At 36.7% G+C, this 19,527-nt stretch overlaps 3 protein-coding genes, 1 long non-coding RNA gene and 1 other non-coding gene across 5 annotated transcripts; all 5 read left to right on the top strand.

Moving 5' to 3' along the window:
* Positions 1 to 1,117: 1,117 nt before the first annotated feature.
* Positions 1,118 to 2,629, top strand: LOC143446730 (octopamine receptor beta-2R-like). Its single transcript, XM_076946495.1, has 5 exons — positions 1,118 to 1,315; positions 1,458 to 1,745; positions 1,939 to 2,084; positions 2,241 to 2,363; positions 2,570 to 2,629. Exons 1-5 carry the CDS (start codon positions 1,150 to 1,152, stop codon positions 2,627 to 2,629), a joined length of 783 nt encoding a protein of 260 aa, XP_076802610.1. The 5' UTR covers positions 1,118 to 1,149.
* Positions 2,630 to 5,266: 2,637 nt separating this feature from the next.
* On the top strand, positions 5,267 to 5,348 carry Trnas-uga (transfer RNA serine (anticodon UGA)). The gene has a single exon. It is a non-coding gene; the product is annotated as a tRNA-Ser (tRNA).
* Positions 5,349 to 9,547: 4,199 nt separating this feature from the next.
* Positions 9,548 to 10,467, top strand: LOC143446701 (uncharacterized). The gene is made up of 3 exons (XR_013113972.1): positions 9,548 to 9,662; positions 9,882 to 9,984; positions 10,160 to 10,467. It is a non-coding gene; the product is annotated as an uncharacterized LOC143446701 (long non-coding RNA).
* A 2,262-nt stretch (positions 10,468 to 12,729) lies between these two features.
* On the top strand, positions 12,730 to 14,231 carry LOC143446726 (uncharacterized). Its single transcript, XM_076946490.1, has 6 exons — positions 12,730 to 12,822; positions 12,942 to 13,226; positions 13,374 to 13,519; positions 13,613 to 13,781; positions 13,896 to 13,998; positions 14,141 to 14,231. The coding sequence occupies exons 1-6, from the start codon at positions 12,804 to 12,806 to the stop codon at positions 14,229 to 14,231; spliced, it is 813 nt and encodes a 270-aa protein (XP_076802605.1). The 5' UTR covers positions 12,730 to 12,803.
* A 2,430-nt stretch (positions 14,232 to 16,661) lies between these two features.
* LOC143446717 (octopamine receptor beta-2R-like) lies at positions 16,662 to 18,173 on the top strand. The gene is made up of 5 exons (XM_076946475.1): positions 16,662 to 16,859; positions 17,002 to 17,289; positions 17,483 to 17,628; positions 17,785 to 17,907; positions 18,114 to 18,173. Exons 1-5 carry the CDS (start codon positions 16,694 to 16,696, stop codon positions 18,171 to 18,173), a joined length of 783 nt encoding a protein of 260 aa, XP_076802590.1. The 5' UTR covers positions 16,662 to 16,693.
* The last annotated feature ends 1,354 nt before the right edge of the window (positions 18,174 to 19,527 follow it).

The raw sequence follows: 19,527 nt of genomic DNA, 5'->3' as shown, positions 1-19,527 counted from the left end.
CTTACCAGATATTTTTTAACGCACTTGAAAAAAAATTTTGGACTGTTGAAGAAACTATTTAAAAAAAAAACGTCAAAGCGCAAAAGGGACCTGAGAGCAACAAAATAAAACAATTTATTTTTATTTTTACTTCGTGGTAGTTATTGAAATCCAAAATTTAATCTTTTACTTATCTGGTACATCTTATGTTCTTTGGTGGGTGAATTGCTCGGCAGATTTATTATTATAATTTTCATAACTTACCATCGTTTCCTTAAGAACTTTTCATTGTGTGGTTCAAGAACGGGATTCCCGACTAAGCAATAGGAAATGAAAATTAGATTAAAATCTAATCAACACAACAGTGAGGTTGATTGATGACACAGCAAAGCAGATGGAAATGCCGAAGCAAAGAGCTCATAAAATCAATTCAACACGACATTTTATTATGTATTTATTTTTGTGATATTTACTCTAAGTGCTGAGTTTATGAAAGAACATTTTGTTTATATCTCATAAAAAATGTTCAGCTACTATAAACACAAACGGTATATAGGTTATACTATTTTACAGATTATCTGTAACTTGATTTAATTAGTAAAATGTTTTCGAATATCACAGCATTAGTGTGAAGCCTGTAAGCAACAACAGTGCAACCGAACGAGAGTAACCGCTCGGTGAACGATTTTACTGGATCAATATCCAAGTACAGAAAGCTTAATTGCAAGCCAGTAGAATACTGATGGAAATTTACGGTGTAAATCCTACATTTGGAGCCACGAAGTCATCAATGTTTGAACCGACACAAAACTTCAGTCTATCTTCAGCTCTCAATAGAAGTGACGTATCAATACATCGGCCTGCTGGGATGCCAGGCATGTTACCAGCAGTAGATAGTATGTGGTTAACTTCGAATGATCGTTCATTTTGGACAAGGATATGTATACTTTGAAACTGCATGCTGTGACATTAACACTATACATGGTGCATTTTACAAAGGTCAGGTTTTATATAAAGCATTGCCCGCTTCTTTATTTCGCCCCTAATTTCTCTTATCCTTCAGGCAATCGCTCCCAACGTTGTAGCTATCCTGGATTTTGCGGAAAAGGCAGAATAGATATTTATCGAAATTGTTTTAACAAAACTTTGCTGGATTGTGAAGAATGTGGAATGGCTGGTGGCGCTGTAATATTATTGCTAGCTGTGTCTTTGGGATTGGCCATTTTGACTGCAAACGCTTTAACGATGCTTGTGGGTATTCGAAGATGTAGACGTGGCAAGGCGAATAAATTGGACATCTGCAGAAGCTCACTGGCGCTAGCCGATGCCTTGACAAGTAATGAACAACTTTCTGCAGTTAAGCCTAGTCAGAACACGTTAAAAAACTTCTTATATATTTACAATGAAACCATTTTAAATCTATCATTTTTGTCATTATCTATCTCATAAACAGCAAATTGAATTCTGAAATATTGCAGGTGTACAGCCGTTAGTAGTGGTGCCTTACAACTTTAGCTGGTCGATGAATATGATGCCGGAAGAGCTCGACAAAATGCGTTTGGCTTTGCGGGGATCACCGCAAGCATATGTTGGGGGAATATCGTATTTGCTTGGGATCACTGCCTCAATGAATCATCTGGCTTATATGGCAATAGAGCGATTCTATGCTGTTGCTAAGCCGTTCAACTACAGATGGCAAAGCAAAAAATCAGTTTATGTTGGGTTAGCAATGACATGGATTCTATCAGCAATCGCCATTTTTCTGAGTAAGTTTTAAGTGAGTAAATGTTTTCGTGACTTACGGTATATAATAACGAATAACAATTCATTACAAATAACAATAGTTTTATACGCATTTAAAGTCTATAACTTACTGGTTTATCTTAAGTAACCAGCAGTGTTATATTTGAATATAAAGCGTAGGCATGAAGTAGTCAAATAAGCAAAGCTTTTGTATAGTGACTTTCTTTCAAGAATGGACGTTTGATTACTCTGCAACACTTTTCGTCTTTTTTCCGTCGCAGAACGCAATAAACTTAGAACGCAGTCGTGTTGACTCTCTTGTTCCTCTAGCGGTGTTGTATTTTCTCCCTTACATATCAAATGTGAGTTTGAATAAATAATAATAGTTTTAAAAGTGTCACCATTAATTTGGAGTTTGAGTAAAGGAAGTGTAAGCATGAAGGAATTGAAACAAGTAGCTGTACACATGTTCCAATGTTTGTTACAATATGAGATATTAATGAAATTTGGTTTTGCAGAGCGTTTTAATTGTTGGAACTGCTGTGATGATCTGTCGACGTCAAAAGGTTGGAGGAAATGGACTTCAACAAAAACATTCAAACTCACAAAGGAATCGTTTGCAGCAAAACAACCACGCACTGGTGACAGTTGCTATAATGCAAATATGTTTTACAGCCACTTTTCGTAAGGGATGCTCAATAACAACTGTACAGTATATAGCGTATTAATTAGGAAAATGTGTGTTAGGTATACAGCCCATATACTCCTTCTGTAGCCTATGCTTCTTCCAATAATTTAATTGTCAAATTTAGCTGTTTTTAAGCTTTTTCAAATTATTCATGATTAGTTTTCAAGAGTTTTTGTATTTAACTGCATCATCAATGAGTGGGATAATCGAAGGAACTAAATTACTATTACTGCTAAATATGATCACATCATAAGCCCGTGTGTGCAACAAACTAGGCAACAGACTTTACATACTTGTCATATCTTTTTCCAGTTCCGACTTTAGTTGCATCCGCCTTGCTTTATAGTCATCAAATGGATTGCGATGTTCTCTCTAAACCTTATTTTGCAAGTTTTTACTTCACTTTAAGCAACAGGTTATCGTTCATCTATACTTTGTGTTGTCTTTCTTATCTTTAACTTAGCAATTTACGGTAACTTTTTTAACTTTTTTAAACTTCGTTACACCATTTTCCCTTACCAGTTGATGTTATTTTTGGCAGTCTTGTCAACGTCATAATTTACAACATACGAGACAAGGAATTCCGAGAAGAATTGTTACAAATTTTACGTCAGAAATTCAGATGATAAATGTCAGACATGGACCCCATAAAGGGACAACAACATTGATCTTGAAACTAAAATAAAAGAGTCTTGCATTATAAATATACTTGCATTCTTGGTACCTTGTGCAATGAATAGGACTTGGTTTATAATCTGAGTTGATTTTACATTCGTCTCGTAATCCGGGTCTGTCAGTCAAAGTCGCCCACATTAATGATAGACAGTCATATCATAATAACTATCATAACTATCATAACTATCACGGGAAGCGCGAAACGTAGCAGATCTTAGATTTTTGCTTTTGTTTTAATATCGACGAGAATATCATGATAGCATCTGGTGCTTCATGATGGTATCTGTAATATCTGAATAAAAGAACTGAACAACAATTTTCGTACATCAAACGTTCGTCCTGCGTAATTTCTCTTCTTAAATGATTCAATTCGAACATTGCACAACGCTTTGAAATCAAACAATATTCAAGACCGTAAACGCAGTAAAACTAATTTTGTTTGTGTGAGAAGATGTTGCAGTGAAATTCCAAAGGGTGCGAACTGTGAATTGCATGATAAGTTTCTTGGTGTATGTAGCAAAAATGACAAACGAGTTCACTGTAACTTGAAACAAACCTCAACGTTTTATATTATTGTAAAACATAAACTTATTACGAAATAAGCATGATCACTCATTACTTTTGAAGAAATGTCGCTTTTTCTGATTTTACTCAAACTTTTTCAGTATTACTAAGCATAATTTTGTATAAGACTCACAAACACGCTAACACAAAGAAGTATTGTGCATAATATAGTCTACTCATGCATTATGTAAGGATGCATATTGCAAACATTCCAAAAAACTTTAGAAGTGTTTTTTTCTGCGTAATTTGCGTGATTTGCGTCTATGAACTGAGAAATCTTCTTCTTTATGGACCACAAATAATCCCCCATCATGTTGCAGCTCCACCTTCCTTGGTATGTTCTTTCCATGTCAGAAATGTCCTGGTGAAACCTTTCACCATTTTCTTCGCTTACATCACCCATATTTGGACTGAAAAAATCAAGGTGAGAGTGCAGATAATGCATTTTCAAGGACATACGACATCCCAATTTTTCTTATTCCTCCATCAGATTGTTCAACAAAACTTTATAGTTATCGCTTCGTTTATTACTAAGAAAAAAAATTAACTACTTGTCGAAATGCCTTCCATGCTTCTGCTTCTCTCGTAGTCATTTTATGTTTAAGTTCTTTACACTGGAGCATAAGTCGAACCTGCGGCCCAGTAAATATTACCCTTAAAGAATTTTGATCTGTTTCTGCCACAATACCGGATGTTATCGGGTTAAATCATCTGATATTGGGTTTTCCATTAGACGAGATGTCAATATATTTACCAATAACAAAAAAATCAGTAGAGATCATCTAACAATGTTTACATACAACAGTGGAAAAATCGGTGAACGTCGATCGACAAGATGCAGGTTCAAACCAGCGGGCCGCAGAGTGACGAGCCAACAACCGTTTGATGACCATAGACTGACGTCTAGGCCACCAGCTGGCTAGACTCACGTCTAGGCCACCAGCTGGCTAGACTCACGTCTAGGCCACCAGCTGGCTAGACTCACGTCTAGGCCACCAGCCGGCTAGACTCACGTCTAGGCCACCAGCCGGCTAGACTCACGTCTAGGCCACCAGCCGGCTAGACTCACGTCTAGGCCACCAGCCGGCTAGACTCACGTCTAGGCCACCAGCCGGCTAGACTCACGTCTAGGCCACCAGCCGGCTAGACTCACGTCTAGGCCACCAGCCGGCTAGACTCACGTCTAGGCCACCAGCCGGCTAGACTGAAAAATACAGACTTGAAATCTGGAACGATATTTTTCAAATGTAGGCGCTTAGGTTAACAGAAAGTCAAACTGAAGGAAATAAAAGAAGTTTACTTTAGTACTTAAAATTTGGTTGAAACTAGCTTTTAGTTAACTAGGAAACTCTAGTTTAACAAGGAACTGAAAAAAGTGGCAGCAAACGTTAACATAAATTTTTCATAAGAGATTCGAGAAAAGTGCCATTTTAACAATTTGCATTGTAAATTAAGCACAGTTGTCGTGGCCGAGTGGTTAACGCGACAGAGTTGAAATATGTAGGGCTCTGCCCGCGTAAGTTCAAATCCTGCCGACAACGCGGGATTGAAATTATGTTTTCATAAGAGATTCGAGAAAAGTGCTAGTTTATTTATTTGCATTGAACATTAAGCACAGTTGTCGTGGCCGAGTGGTTAAGGCAACAGACTTGAAATCTGTTGGGCTCTGCCCGCGCAGGTTCGAATCCTGCCGACAACGCGGATGTGAAATTATGTTTTCATAAGAGATTCGAGAAAAGTGCCATCTTATTTATTTGCGTTGAACATTAAGCACAGTTATCGTGGCCGAGTGGTTAAGGCGACAGACTTGAAATATGTAGGGCTCTGTCCGCGTAGGTTCGAATCCTGCCGACAACGCGGGATTGAAATTATGTTTTCATAACAGATTCGAGAAAAGTGCGATCTTATTTATTTGCATTGAACTTTAAGCACAGTTGTCGTTGGGCCCTGCCCGAAATCTGAATCGAATCCCCGATTCCTGCCGACAACGCCGATATTACTTTTGCAATTTCAAATGGATAATCGGAAATGCGCCATTTTATCTATTTCATCTGTGCATTAAGCACAGTTGTCGTGGCCGAGTGGTTAAGGCGACAGACTCGAAATCTGTTGGTTCCTGCCCGCGTAGGTTCGAATCCCGCCGACAACGCCGATATTACTTTTGCAATTTCATACGGATATTCGGAAATGTGGCATTTTATCTATTTCATCTATGCAATAGGCACAGTTGTCGTGGCGGAGTGGTTAAGGCGACAGACTCGAAATCTGTTGGGCCCAGCCCGCGTACGTTCGAATCCCGCCAACAAAGCCTATATTACTTTTGCAACTTAATCTGGATATTGCATATTCATATTCATAAGAATATGAAACTAGGGGTCGGGTGGAGGGTACACATACAACAGTGGAAAAATCGGTGAACGTCGATCGACAAGATGCAGGTTCAAACCAGCGGGCCGCAGAGTGACGAGCCAACAACCGTTTGATGACCATAGACTGACGTCTAGGCCACCAGCCGGCTAGACTGACGTCTAGGCCACCAGCCGGCTAGACTGACGTCTAGGCCACCAGCCGGCTAGACTGACGTCTAGGCCACCAGCCGGCTAGACTGACGTCTAGGCCACCAGCCGGCTAGACTGACGTCTAGGCCACCAGCCGGCTAGACTGACGTCTAGGCCACCAGCCGGCTAGACTGACGTCTAGGCCACCAGCCGGCTAGACTGACGTCTAGGCCACCAGCCGGCTAGACTGACGTCTAGGCCACCAGCCGGCTAGACTGACGTCTAGGCCACCAGCCGGCTAGACTGACGTCTAGGCCACCAGCCGGCTAGACTGACGTCTAGGCCACCAGCCGGCTAGACTGACGTCTAGGCCACCAGCCGGCTAGACTGACGTCTAGGCCACCAGCCGGCTAGACTGACGTCTAGGCCACCAGCCGGCTAGACTGACGTCTAGGCCACCAGCCGGCTAGACTGACGTCTAGGCCACCAGCCGGCTAGACTGACGTCTAGGCCACCAGCCGGCTAGACTGACGTCTAGGCCACCAGCCGGCTAGACTGACGTCTAGGCCACCAGCCGGCTAGACTGACGTCTAGGCCACCAGCCGGCTAGACTGACGTCTAGGCCACCAGCCGGCTAGACTGACGTCTAGGCCACCAGCCGGCTAGACTGACGTCTAGGCCACCAGCCGGCTAGACTGACGTCTAGGCCACCAGCCGGCTAGACTGACGTCTAGGCCACCAGCCGGCTAGACTGACGTCTAGGCCACCAGCCGGCTAGACTGACGTCTAGGCCACCAGCCGGCTAGACTGACGTCTAGGCCACCAGCCGGCTAGACTGACGTCTAGGCCACCAGCCGATAATCAGTTTCATGCCGGTAGTGAAATTGAATATCACTCTATTTAATAAGCGACAAGTTTCACTTTTTGTTCGACTGTAAAATAAATCAGCTACGATAGATCACCAATAGAGTTCAAAAGGACAGCAGCGGTAATAAACTGATTGATAACAACAGCAAACTAACACTCAAAACACGTTTGCAAATTTCTACAAGGTTGTTCCACTGAGAGCAATATGAAATGAAAATCGTGATACCATGGGGAATTGTTTTTCTGTTATTAATGCATTAACTTTCCAAAAGTCAAATTATTGGGTAAAATGACCAAATATTATCATTAAATAACAGCATTTTCGGAACCCCAGTTTTAAATAGTTTTACCAGTTTACTTACTGTATGTCTGAGCATCATAAGGAAAATTTCGCTTTTACGTAACTGTTCATATACGTAAATATTAATTTGCGGCTTATTATTAAAAAGCCGCTTATCTTTACAAGGCAGAATTATTTGAAGAAATGAAATAGATTTCGACAAAGCGAGAGGAAATTACAGACAAATAATATTCATGAAGATAATAATTGTTTATCAAAGCACATTTGATGAATGCGAAAGAAAGAAAGATGTAAATCGATTTCTTTCTACTTAAAGGATTTGAAATTACTGTTAAGGACATACTAGTATATCTATAGTATACAGTAGGTCGAGAGGTGTAAAGTAAATAAACAGGAGCTTTTAGTTTTATTACTTAAGCAAGGCAATCTATGGATAGACAAGAAAGCGAAAGTGCCTATATGCGAAACATTTCTGCAATTTTGTTGATTGAGAAATGTAGTTAAATGCTTGTGTGCAAATTTTATGAAAATTTCAGTTAAATATACAGTAATTTTGATATAGTGCATGAAAAAAATGTGTAGGTCTAAATTGAAATATCAACTGAAAATAAGCGCTTCAGAAACCTCCGCATTTAAACATGTATATTTAGTGCCAAAAATTTATTGTATAAGTGCTTATAAGATATTAAATATTGGTTGTCCTTTATTAGCTAAATGGAAGAGTATATGCAAATGTATCAGCCTGCTGCTCTGATACCGGACAGATTACCAACAGACTATGGCTTGTACGAAAAAAACTGTAAGTCAGACAAACAGAATGACCAGCTAGAATTTGAAGCAACGATTATACACACAGAGTGTAATTAATGCCTAACTTTGTTCAACGGTTGAGGTCAAATACAATATGTTCTCTGTTTTTTCTTCAAAATGTCAATGTAATTCCAGATAATCACTCCCTGCTTTGTGCTTTTCCTGGAATTTGTCGAGCCAATACATCGAAAATCTACATCGAATGCTTCAACAAAACTTTGCTCGATTGCCAGGAATGTGGAGTATTTCGTGGAGCGCTCTTTTTATTTCTAGCGGTATGCTTGGGATTGGCAATTTTGGTTGGAAACGGTTTAACCATATATTTGGGTTTTCGAAGATGTAAACGTGGCAAAGCAAGTAAAATGGACATTTGTAGAAGCTCACTGGCGTTTGCTGATATTCTGATAAGTATGAACATAAAATTCTGTAGTTAACACAAATTATTCCGATGTTTTATGTTTACAATATAATTATATTTTCTAAAAATATCCCTTTTTCGAAAAAAAAACACTCCGAGCACCAATGCCTCCTTGTTTTGCAGGTATTCAGCTGTTGGTTGTAGTTACTTACAATTTCAGCTGGTCAATGAATATGACACCGCTTGGGCTCGACAAGGAGCAATTGGCTTTGCGGGAATCGCCGCAAGCATATGCTGCAGGAATATCATTTCTTCTCGGGATCACTTCTTCTATATATCATCTTCTTTATTTGTCAATAGAGCGATTTTACGCAGTAACAAAACCGTTTAACTACAGATGGCAAAACAAAAAATCAGTTTACGCAGGAGTTGCAATGGTGTGGATTTTATCAACAATGACCGTATCTCTGAGTATGTTTAGTTGTATTATATAAAATCTAGACATATGATGAGTGGCGACACTTTTTTTCATAATTGTTGCGATTGACTGCCCTTGCAACGTTCCATTTTCGTCTATAGGAACCTGCCTAAATGTAGATACAATATATATATAACTTAATCTTCAACTGCAGCGTTGGGAACCGATATTAACACAATATTAGTTAGCTGCATAACCAGTAGCTTACATTGTTTTTCAGTTTGTTTAGTTGAAGACGTCACCTATTCCTATTCCACAACGGTATTCGTTTTTTACCCATCTATTACAGTAATAACTCAGGGGCAAAATTATCATGTTGCATTTGCAATAGTTACGATCTTTTATGTTGTACCGTACATTCTAACGGTAAGTCTTCAATATATATTAACTAAGTAAGAATGAAAAAAAATTTGAACTATAACTTCCGACAAAAACAGAAGTAGCCTAAAAATAGAACAAGTGGATTGTAACAGCAAAAGCTGCAGAATCGATAACTTTCAGTTTAACAATCTGTTTACATATTTTATCGCAGAGTGTTTTCATTATTGGAACCGGTATTATGATTTCCCGACGTCGAAAGTTTGCAGGAACACTGGCACAAAAACGTAAAAGTACGAATCCAGAAAGTTGCTGTTTGCAACAAAATAAAAATGCGTTGGTGACAGTCGCGATAATGCAAACTTGTTTTACCATCACCTTGCGTAAGAATTTGTTTAGCATATCATGTAATGAAAAATAGCTATAAAGTCATTTGGTAAAAAGTAAACTGCAACTTGAAACAGCTTTCGGTCCTTTTAACAGGTAAATGTAAAATCATATCTTAAAACTCACAGTCTATATACCCGTACTAATTAGCCTATACTGCTATATCTTCACCAAAACACATGTATAGGCCTAATAACGCTTATTTTTGGTTTCAGTTCCATCAATTCTTTTTTCTTCACTGCTATATAGTCGTTATTTAAGTTGTGACAGTTTATCTCAACCCTACCTTGTAAGTTTCTACATCACTTTAAGCAACAGGTGAGATTTTGTTGCTTTAGTTCGAATGTGCTAAATCGAATCGCTAATCGAATATAAATTGCTTTATAACTTGTGCGTGACTTCTAAGAATATTTCAATACTGTAAATAAGTTCTTGTAAATTGATAATAACATTTACAACAGTTTTTACGTCTTGGTGAATTCTACTTTTACAGTCTCTTCAACGTCATAATCTACAGCTTACGGGACAAGGCCTTTCGTGAAGAAATGTTGCAAGCTCTGTGCTGGAAGTTCGGAAGAAAGCTCACAGAATCAATTACATCAAAAGAAACCACCGGCCTTAAAACGAAAATATGATATTTCCATGTACAATCTTTTGCTTCATTTACATATAGCATTGTAAATACTTACGTGCTTGGCATGCTGAATACATTTCATTTATATGTACAGCGCTAGATGTAACTATAGTGTAGTCATATTTGTTTTACAAAGTCGACAATCTAAACTGAATACAGAAGTACAAATACACTGAATACAAATGTTTGTTAGTTTGTACCTTTGTAAATAAATTTAATTTAATTAAATTTCATGAAAGGAGAACCAACAATAAAAAAAACGGATTTTAAACAGATTTTTATGCCCAAATTTGGAATTTGAAAACAAGATAACAAAATATTTAACTACGTACATAACAACTAAAGAACTTGATATTGTTTTGCCATTCGTTCTCAGTACTTGCGTGGGAACGAGGAATAACAAGACAAAATCTATGCCAAATAAAAATTGTCCGACTGCCAAGAGCGAGGTGTTGTTCGCAGTACAACTTTTCTTTCATGCTATATTACCCTACATACTTGCATGCTGTATAAAATGTATAATGACCTATGTTATTTGAACTTGGACATATACAAAAGAAATCTGCAAAAGAATAAACGCGTTTCAACTCTGGTGCTATAAGCAGTTATTGAAAATATCATAGAACCAATACATAACAATCCATATGAAGTAAAAGCTATAAGGTAAGAAGCTTTGATGGTCTTGTGTTTTGACTTTACTTTCCCAACAACTGATGCGGAAAGTAACCCAATCGCATTCTGCAGCCTTCTCGTTCAATGGCCGCTTGTGAGTTCGTATGAACGGAAGGACTGCAGCTTAGTTATGGATTTTCAAACCTTATACTTTTGTTCATTTTCAAACGCGGTTTGAAAGTACGGACTAAAATTCACTGCCAGATCTTCAAAAAATTGCAACGTTTAGCAAAATTTAATTAATTACACAATCATCAAGAACTACTCATGCTCTCAGATTCAAAATGTACGTATAGGCGTACAGCATACCGCTATTTCCTTTTCAAACCAATGTGGTGTAGGTAGTATGCCTAAGCTATCGAAAGCTTTAGTTTTGGCTACCGCATAAATTCACAGTCTATGATCTTGTTTTTCTTTTTAGGCTGTGTGTTTTCCTTCCCACTCTTTTCGGGCACAGCCTTCAGGCCTATATAAACCTCTATTACATACACTGCCTTAACCTATTGCATCTTTAAGTTATGTGTTAAAACGATTTTAGCCTACAGGTGACTATTGCAGTCGTCCAATATCAATGTAATAACACTGACCTACATCAGTTGTATTATCTGCTTATTTAAAACCAGTTGAAAGCAATGACCTGCTGCGTAGTTTCGGACGATTTCGTGCTGCGACTCCAGCAGCCCACCACCAGCTGTTTTGCTACTAACTTGTTAACAGGGAATTTCCCTTCTGCGACTCGAAGAAAGTAAACAAACCCAAACACATTCGGGCGCAGCCATAAGTGCTTCCAATTAAAAAATACAAAAAGAGCAGTAAAAAATATTAAAAGAAGAATCAAAAACTGAAATCAGTTAGCATTTTGTTTCATTTGACTTGACAAAAATCACAGGATGGGTTGCAGCCCTACATCCCCTACGTACGGGCTGCCCCTATTGTCGTCACTATACTTGGGTTAGTAACGTGACCAAACCTTACATTTTCTAAGCTTCATTGTTGTTTTAAGCAAAAGCCGGGGTTCCTATTCTTTTAAGTTGATTGCACAATATATTCATGATGTGTCCTTAAGTGTATTTCAACCAGTTTTTATTGGAATCAATAAATAATGAGGTTTCAAAAGATTTTACATATCAGTAAATGCTATTTTTATAGTTTTGTTAACGTCATAATCTATATCGTATTTGTCAATGGTTAATATTTTAATGGAAAATACGTAATATTAAATTACGTAATGTTAATTTAAAATCGATTATGAACATAATCTGGCATTGATGAACTTATGTAAATGAAACGGTGAAAAAAAGCGTCGAAATAAGGTCAAAGATCAAATTCAAGATATATAGCGGTATACAGAAAAATATAGACCTACCTGTAGCTTATACTGTATTAAAGAATTAACTTGTTCTTTGTATTTTCTGTAACATCATTTATACAGCAAGGTCTGACATTGCTTATCAATGCTTCAAAAAGGAAATTAATAGCAATTACACAGAAGTTTTAAATAGAATTCTTTTCACGTATATACTTGAAAGCAAGTATTATGACTAGCCCAAGTTTAAATACTAGTACAATCACCGCAAGAACGGATGATGATTTGTCATTTCTTCCTGGTGTTTGTATTGGAACAAGAGCAAAAGTCTACAAAAGTTGCGCCAATTTAACTTTGTTTGATTGCAAAGAATGTGGCGTAGCCCGAGGTGCGGCTTTCCTCTCAACGGTGCTGTGTTTGGCACTTGCAATCCTGGTTGGAAATTGTTTAACTCTGTTTTTGGGTATTCGACGTTGCAGGCGTGGCAAAGAAAGTAAAGTGGATATCTGTAGAAATTCGCTGGCTATGATGGATGTTACCATTGGTAAGTTTAATTGTTACCATGACCAATATTCTAAAGTTTTCGTTCGTACTCCTTCTCACGTTTGTCGAAAGTCAAAGAAAAATCAAGTCAACCAACCTAGATGCCTGCTTTTCTTTTAGGCGTACACCTGTTAGTAGCAGTTTACAACTTTAGTTGGTCTATGAATTCAACTCCATTTGAGCTCGACCGAGTGCAATGGGATCTACGGGGATCACCACAGGCAATCGCAGGCGGAATGTGCATATTGCTCGCGATCACGTCGTCCACGTACCATCTTGCTTTAATGGCAATGGAGCGGTTTTATGCAATAGCACTACCGTTCAAGTACAAATGGCAAAGCACAAAATCGGTTTATTTGGGAATTGGCATGGTGTGGATTTTAACGTCAATTTCATCGAGTCTTGGTAACAAGGCATTTAAGTTTTCACTTTTAAGATTTTGTGTTTGGGAACGTCATTGTTATCGTTATCCGGCCTTTTATATGTATTAAGCGACATACTTATTCTTACTAAACGCAGTGATATTTTTAAGTGAACATTCACATTTTGCAGTTGCTGTTTCCAAGGAAATAACATTCACTTATAGTGCTCCCGTGTTTCTGTTCCTTCCTATTCCGTTGAAAATGATGCGGGGATCTAATTCCAACATGGCTATCGGGACTTTCATAATCTTTTATTTGTTTCCATACCTGTTAACGGTAAGATTTTAAAAATCAAATCGCGAGTGGTAAATATCGAATAAAGATGCTTTAAAAAGAACTAAATCGTGAAAACAAAGTTTTCCTTTGCAGAACGTTCTAATTTTGGCGACTGGTATTTTGCTTCGCCAACGTCAAAACCTCGCAATCAATAAATGCAGGAAATTTGTTGCCACGGCTACAAACAAAAACAAGCTACTACGAAAAGCAAGACCTCTGATTACAATCGCAATCATGCAAACTCTGTTTACTATTACACTGCGTAAGATTTGGATCTGTGCTTTTCCTACAACAAAACCTATCTAAATATAATCACATAAATTAATATTTGACCGAGTTTTATTGAACAATCGTTGGTAACACGCTCTATTTACAGTTCCCTTATTGGTTATTGTTTACTTGCTATATTCCGGATCGTTAGAATGGACTACGATATCAACGGTTTTACTGATCTGCTATTACTTCGCTTTAAGCAACAGGCTAGTACTTAATACAACCCCATTTTAAATCCATTGTATCTTTAAAACATGCTTAAGAAGTACGGTTTTAATTTTAGATAGCACAAATTTCAACCAAAAAAGTAGTTTTTGTTATAATGCTGTGTTGTTATTCTTTTTGCAGCTTTTTCAACGTCATAATATACAACGTTTCTGACGAAGACTTTCGAAAAGAAATATTTCAAATCATAAAACTCATTGCAAAGAAGAAATAAATAAAGAAATATAACATTTCAATATGCATGAACTTAATATTACATACTGTACAGTGTATAAGTTTGTCATCACCAGCAAGTTATCATTAAAGAGATTGCTATAAAATTTGAAATCATAAAGCCCACGTTACGTTGTTGAATGATAGAATTTGGAGCCAAACTGCAATTTTTCCACCGCTTAGCATTGGTTATGCGATAACCAAGTTATTACTCATTTTTCTAAGTTTTGTATCGACTTTACCTAAGCCCGGTATTAAGGTACAGTAAAGCCTGAAAGGCAAATATGATTTGCATTAAAATTTATTTTGTTGTAAATTAATGTCATACACATTTAATAAGATAAAAGCGGTAAACGAAATATTTTCAGGAATATTTTCAAGTCAAAACTTTGGTTCAAACACTTTTGTTTCTAAAATGTAATATACTATGCATTATATTTCTTTGGCAAAGCATTGCACAATTTCGCTGTTGAAACACGTTTAATTTTACTTTTATGCATAACTGGTAAATAAAGTTCGTTGTCATAAAAGTGTGTTAAAAACTTTCCTTTAACTTTTTTATTTCTACAAACTATCACCTAATTTTAAAAAGGTGGCTAGATTGAAGTAATTTTTTATACGTTTTTTATACCGACCGACTTATTGTTATTGCAACCGACTTAGAATTATTAATTAATTAGTGCATATTTTTATTAGCGTGTTATTCATAATAACTCTAAATAAATCGCTTTATTTTACCATGAAACGTAGTACATGTAATCTAAAATGAATTAAAATGAATATTTTATGATTATAACTACAGTATATGTCGACATAAGATATGAAGAAAGATTTGAACACAAGATTAAAAGAAAATTATAAATTTTTTGTCGAAATCATGGGATTCAAGTCTGCAAACACCAATAAACGAACATCAATAAAAACGATCTTCAAATTAAACTATCTGACAACCACAGACTTATTGTAGGTCAGTATTGATTTCAGTAAGTGATGTAGAAAGACAATGAGCTTTCAATTCGAAGAAATAACATTTCCTTATATGAGTAATATCGGCATAAAAGTATGTTACAAACTACAACAACAACATACTGCATGTATACTGTACGTTGAAACGTCGCTCAACGTGCATTATGGAGTAAATCCCGTTTCGCTGAATTGGTCAGCCATTAATCAAAAACTTTATTCACGGTGAAGTTGCGAAAGTTATTGTTGGTTACTCGGGTTATTAAACGTCAATTGAGTTACTAAGTTACAAAATTTAATCAAGAAACTCAAATATTACCAAATAATATAGAATTAGCAATCATTTCACGGCTTACCAGATATTTTTTAACGCACTTGAAAAAAAATTTTGGACTGTTGAAGAAACTATTTAAAAAAAAAACGTCAAAGCGCAAAAGGGACCTGAGAGCAACAAAATAAAACAATTTATTTTTATTTTTACTTCGTGGTAGTTATTGAAATCCAAAATTTAATCTTTTACTTATCTGGTACATCTTATGTTCTTTGGTGGGTGAATTGCTCGGCAGATTTATTATTATAATTTTCATAACTTACCATCGTTTCCTTAAGAACTTTTCATTGTGTGGTTCAAGAACGGGATTCCCGACTAAGCAATAGGAAATGAAAATTAGATTAAAATCTAATCAACACAACAGTGAGGTTGATTGATGACACAGCAAAGCAGATGGAAATGCCGAAGCAAAGAGCTCATAAAATCAATTCAACACGACATTTTATTATGTATTTATTTTTGTGATATTTACTCTAAGTGCTGAGTTTATGAAAGAACATTTTGTTTATATCTCATAAAAAATGTTCAGCTACTATAAACACAAACGGTATATAGGTTATACTATTTTACAGATTATCTGTAACTTGATTTAATTAGTAAAATGTTTTCGAATATCACAGCATTAGTGTGAAGCCTGTAAGCAACAACAGTGCAACCGAACGAGAGTAACCGCTCGGTGAACGATTTTACTGGATCAATATCCAAGTACAGAAAGCTTAATTGCAAGCCAGTAGAATACTGATGGAAATTTACGGTGTAAATCCTACATTTGGAGCCACGAAGTCATCAATGTTTGAACCGACACAAAACTTCAGTCTATCTTCAGCTCTCAATAGAAGTGACGTATCAATACATCGGCCTGCTGGGATGCCAGGCATGTTACCAGCAGTAGATAGTATGTGGTTAACTTCGAATGATCGTTCATTTTGGACAAGGATATGTATACTTTGAAACTGCATGCTGTGACATTAACACTATACATGGTGCATTTTACAAAGGTCAGGTTTTATATAAAGCATTGCCCGCTTCTTTATTTCGCCCCTAATTTCTCTTATCCTTCAGGCAATCGCTCCCAACGTTGTAGCTATCCTGGATTTTGCGGAAAAGGCAGAATAGATATTTATCGAAATTGTTTTAACAAAACTTTGCTGGATTGTGAAGAATGTGGAATGGCTGGTGGCGCTGTAATATTATTGCTAGCTGTGTCTTTGGGATTGGCCATTTTGACTGCAAACGCTTTAACGATGCTTGTGGGTATTCGAAGATGTAGACGTGGCAAGGCGAATAAATTGGACATCTGCAGAAGCTCACTGGCGCTAGCCGATGCCTTGACAAGTAATGAACAACTTTCTGCAGTTAAGCCTAGTCAGAACACGTTAAAAAACTTCTTATATATTTACAATGAAACCATTTTAAATCTATCATTTTTGTCATTATCTATCTCATAAACAGCAAATTGAATTCTGAAATATTGCAGGTGTACAGCCGTTAGTAGTGGTGCCTTACAACTTTAGCTGGTCGATGAATATGATGCCGGAAGAGCTCGACAAAATGCGTTTGGCTTTGCGGGGATCACCGCAAGCATATGTTGGGGGAATATCGTATTTGCTTGGGATCACTGCCTCAATGAATCATCTGGCTTATATGGCAATAGAGCGATTCTATGCTGTTGCTAAGCCGTTCAACTACAGATGGCAAAGCAAAAAATCAGTTTATGTTGGGTTAGCAATGACATGGATTCTATCAGCAATCGCCATTTTTCTGAGTAAGTTTTAAGTGAGTAAATGTTTTCGTGACTTACGGTATATAATAACGAATAACAATTCATTACAAATAACAATAGTTTTATACGCATTTAAAGTCTATAACTTACTGGTTTATCTTAAGTAACCAGCAGTGTTATATTTGAATATAAAGCGTAGGCATGAAGTAGTCAAATAAGCAAAGCTTTTGTATAGTGACTTTCTTTCAAGAATGGACGTTTGATTACTCTGCAACACTTTTCGTCTTTTTTCCGTCGCAGAACGCAATAAACTTAGAACGCAGTCGTGTTGACTCTCTTGTTCCTCTAGCGGTGTTGTATTTTCTCCCTTACATATCAAATGTGAGTTTGAATAAATAATAATAGTTTTAAAAGTGTCACCATTAATTTGGAGTTTGAGTAAAGGAAGTGTAAGCATGAAGGAATTGAAACAAGTAGCTGTACACATGTTCCAATGTTTGTTACAATATGAGATATTAATGAAATTTGGTTTTGCAGAGCGTTTTAATTGTTGGAACTGCTGTGATGATCTGTCGACGTCAAAAGGTTGGAGGAAATGGACTTCAACAAAAACATTCAAACTCACAAAGGAATCGTTTGCAGCAAAACAACCACGCACTGGTGACAGTTGCTATAATGCAAATATGTTTTACAGCCACTTTTCGTAAGGGATGCTCAATAACAACTGTACAGTATATAGCGTATTAATTAGGAAAATGTGTGTTAGGTATACAGCCCATATACTCCTTCTGTAGCCTATGCTTCTTCCATTAATTTAATTGTCAAATTTAGCTGTTTTTAAGCTTTTTCAAATTATTCATGATTAGTTTTCAAGAGTTTTTGTATTTAACTGCATCATCAATGAGTGGGATAATCGAAGGAACTAAATTACTATTACTGCTAAATATGATCACATCATAAGCCCGTGTGTGCAACAAACTAGGCAACAGACTTTACATACTTGTCATATCTTTTTCCAGTTCCGACTTTAGTTGCATCCGCCTTGCTTTATAGTCATCAAATGGATTGCGATGTTCTCTCTAAACCTTATTTTGCAAGTTTTTACTTCACTTTAAGCAACAGGTTATCGTTCATCTATACTTTGTGTTGTCTTTCTTATCTTTAACTTAGCAATTTACGGTAACTTTTTTAACTTTTTTAAACTTCGTTACACCATTTTCCCTTACCAGTTGATGTTATTTTTGGCAGTCTTGTCAACGTCATAATTTACAACATACGAGACAAGGAATTCCGAGAAGAATTGTTACAAATTTTACGTCAGAAATTCAGATGATAAATGTCAGACATGGACCCCATAAAGGGACAACAACATTGATCTTGAAACTAAAATAAAAGAGTCTTGCATTATAAATATACTTGCATTCTTGGTACCTTGTGCAATGAATAGGACTTGGTTTATAATCTGAGTTGATTTTACATTCGTCTCGTAATCCGGGTCTGTCAGTCAAAGTCGCCCACATTAATGATAGACAGTCATATCATAATAACTATCATAACTATCATAACTATCACGGGAAGCGCGAAACGTAGCAGATCTTAGATTTTTGCTTTTGTTTTAATATCGACGAGAATATCATGATAGCATCTGGTGCTTCATGATGGTATCTGTAATATCTGAATAAAAGAACTGAACAACAATTTTCGTACATCAAACGTTCGTCCTGCGTAATTTCTCTTCTTAAATGATTCAATTCGAACATTGCACAACGCTTTGAAATCAAACAATATTCAAGACCGTAAACGCAGTAAAACTAATTTTGTTTGTGTGAGAAGATGTTGCAGTGAAATTCCAAAGGGTGCGAACTGTGAATTGCATGATAAGTTTCTTGGTGTATGCAGCAAAAATGACAAACGAGTTCACTGTAACTTGAAACAAACCTCAACGTTTTATATTATTGTAAAACATAAACTTATTACGAAATAAGCATGATCACTCATTACTTTTGAAGAAATGTCGCTTTTTCTGATTTTACTCAAACTTTTTCAGTATTACTAAGCATAATTTTGTATAAGACTCACAAACACGCTAACACAAAGAAGTATTGTGCATAATATAGTCTACTCATGCATTATGTAAGGATGCATATTGCAAACATTCCAAAAAACTTTAGAAGTGTTTTTTTCTGCGTAATTTGCGTGATTTGCGTCTATGAACTGAGAAATCTTCTTCTTTATGGACCACAAATAATCCCCCATCATGTTGCAGCTCCACCTTCCTTG

The sequence above is a fragment of the Clavelina lepadiformis genome, chromosome 2 (assembly GCF_947623445.1).
Source record: "Clavelina lepadiformis chromosome 2, kaClaLepa1.1, whole genome shotgun sequence".
In the NCBI taxonomy this organism is placed as follows: domain Eukaryota; kingdom Metazoa; phylum Chordata; class Ascidiacea; order Aplousobranchia; family Clavelinidae; genus Clavelina; species Clavelina lepadiformis.
The sequence above is the reverse complement of the archived record's forward strand: the minus strand, read 5'-3'. Positions and strand labels throughout refer to the sequence as shown.

Excerpts from the sequence above, each read along its gene's own strand:
- LOC143446730 (XM_076946495.1), top strand. The coding sequence starts at position 1,150 with ATGGCTGGTGGCGCTGTAATATTATTGCTAGCTGTGTCTTTGGGATTG. Across the intron at positions 1,746-1,938 it reads AGCAATCGCCATTTTTCTGA|TGACTTTCTTTCAAGAATGG; the intron begins GTAAGTTTTAAG and ends GCTTTTGTATAG. Across the intron at positions 2,364-2,569 it reads AGCAAAACAACCACGCACTG|TTTTCAAGAGTTTTTGTATT; the intron begins GTGACAGTTGCT and ends ATTCATGATTAG.
- LOC143446726 (XM_076946490.1), top strand. Across the intron at positions 13,782-13,895 it reads TCTGTTTACTATTACACTGC|TTCCCTTATTGGTTATTGTT; the intron begins GTAAGATTTGGA and ends CTCTATTTACAG. Across the intron at positions 13,999-14,140 it reads TACTTCGCTTTAAGCAACAG|CTTTTTCAACGTCATAATAT; the intron begins GCTAGTACTTAA and ends TTCTTTTTGCAG.
- LOC143446717 (XM_076946475.1), top strand. The coding sequence starts at position 16,694 with ATGGCTGGTGGCGCTGTAATATTATTGCTAGCTGTGTCTTTGGGATTG. Across the intron at positions 17,629-17,784 it reads TTCTCCCTTACATATCAAAT|AGCGTTTTAATTGTTGGAAC; the intron begins GTGAGTTTGAAT and ends TTGGTTTTGCAG. Across the intron at positions 17,908-18,113 it reads AGCAAAACAACCACGCACTG|TTTTCAAGAGTTTTTGTATT; the intron begins GTGACAGTTGCT and ends ATTCATGATTAG.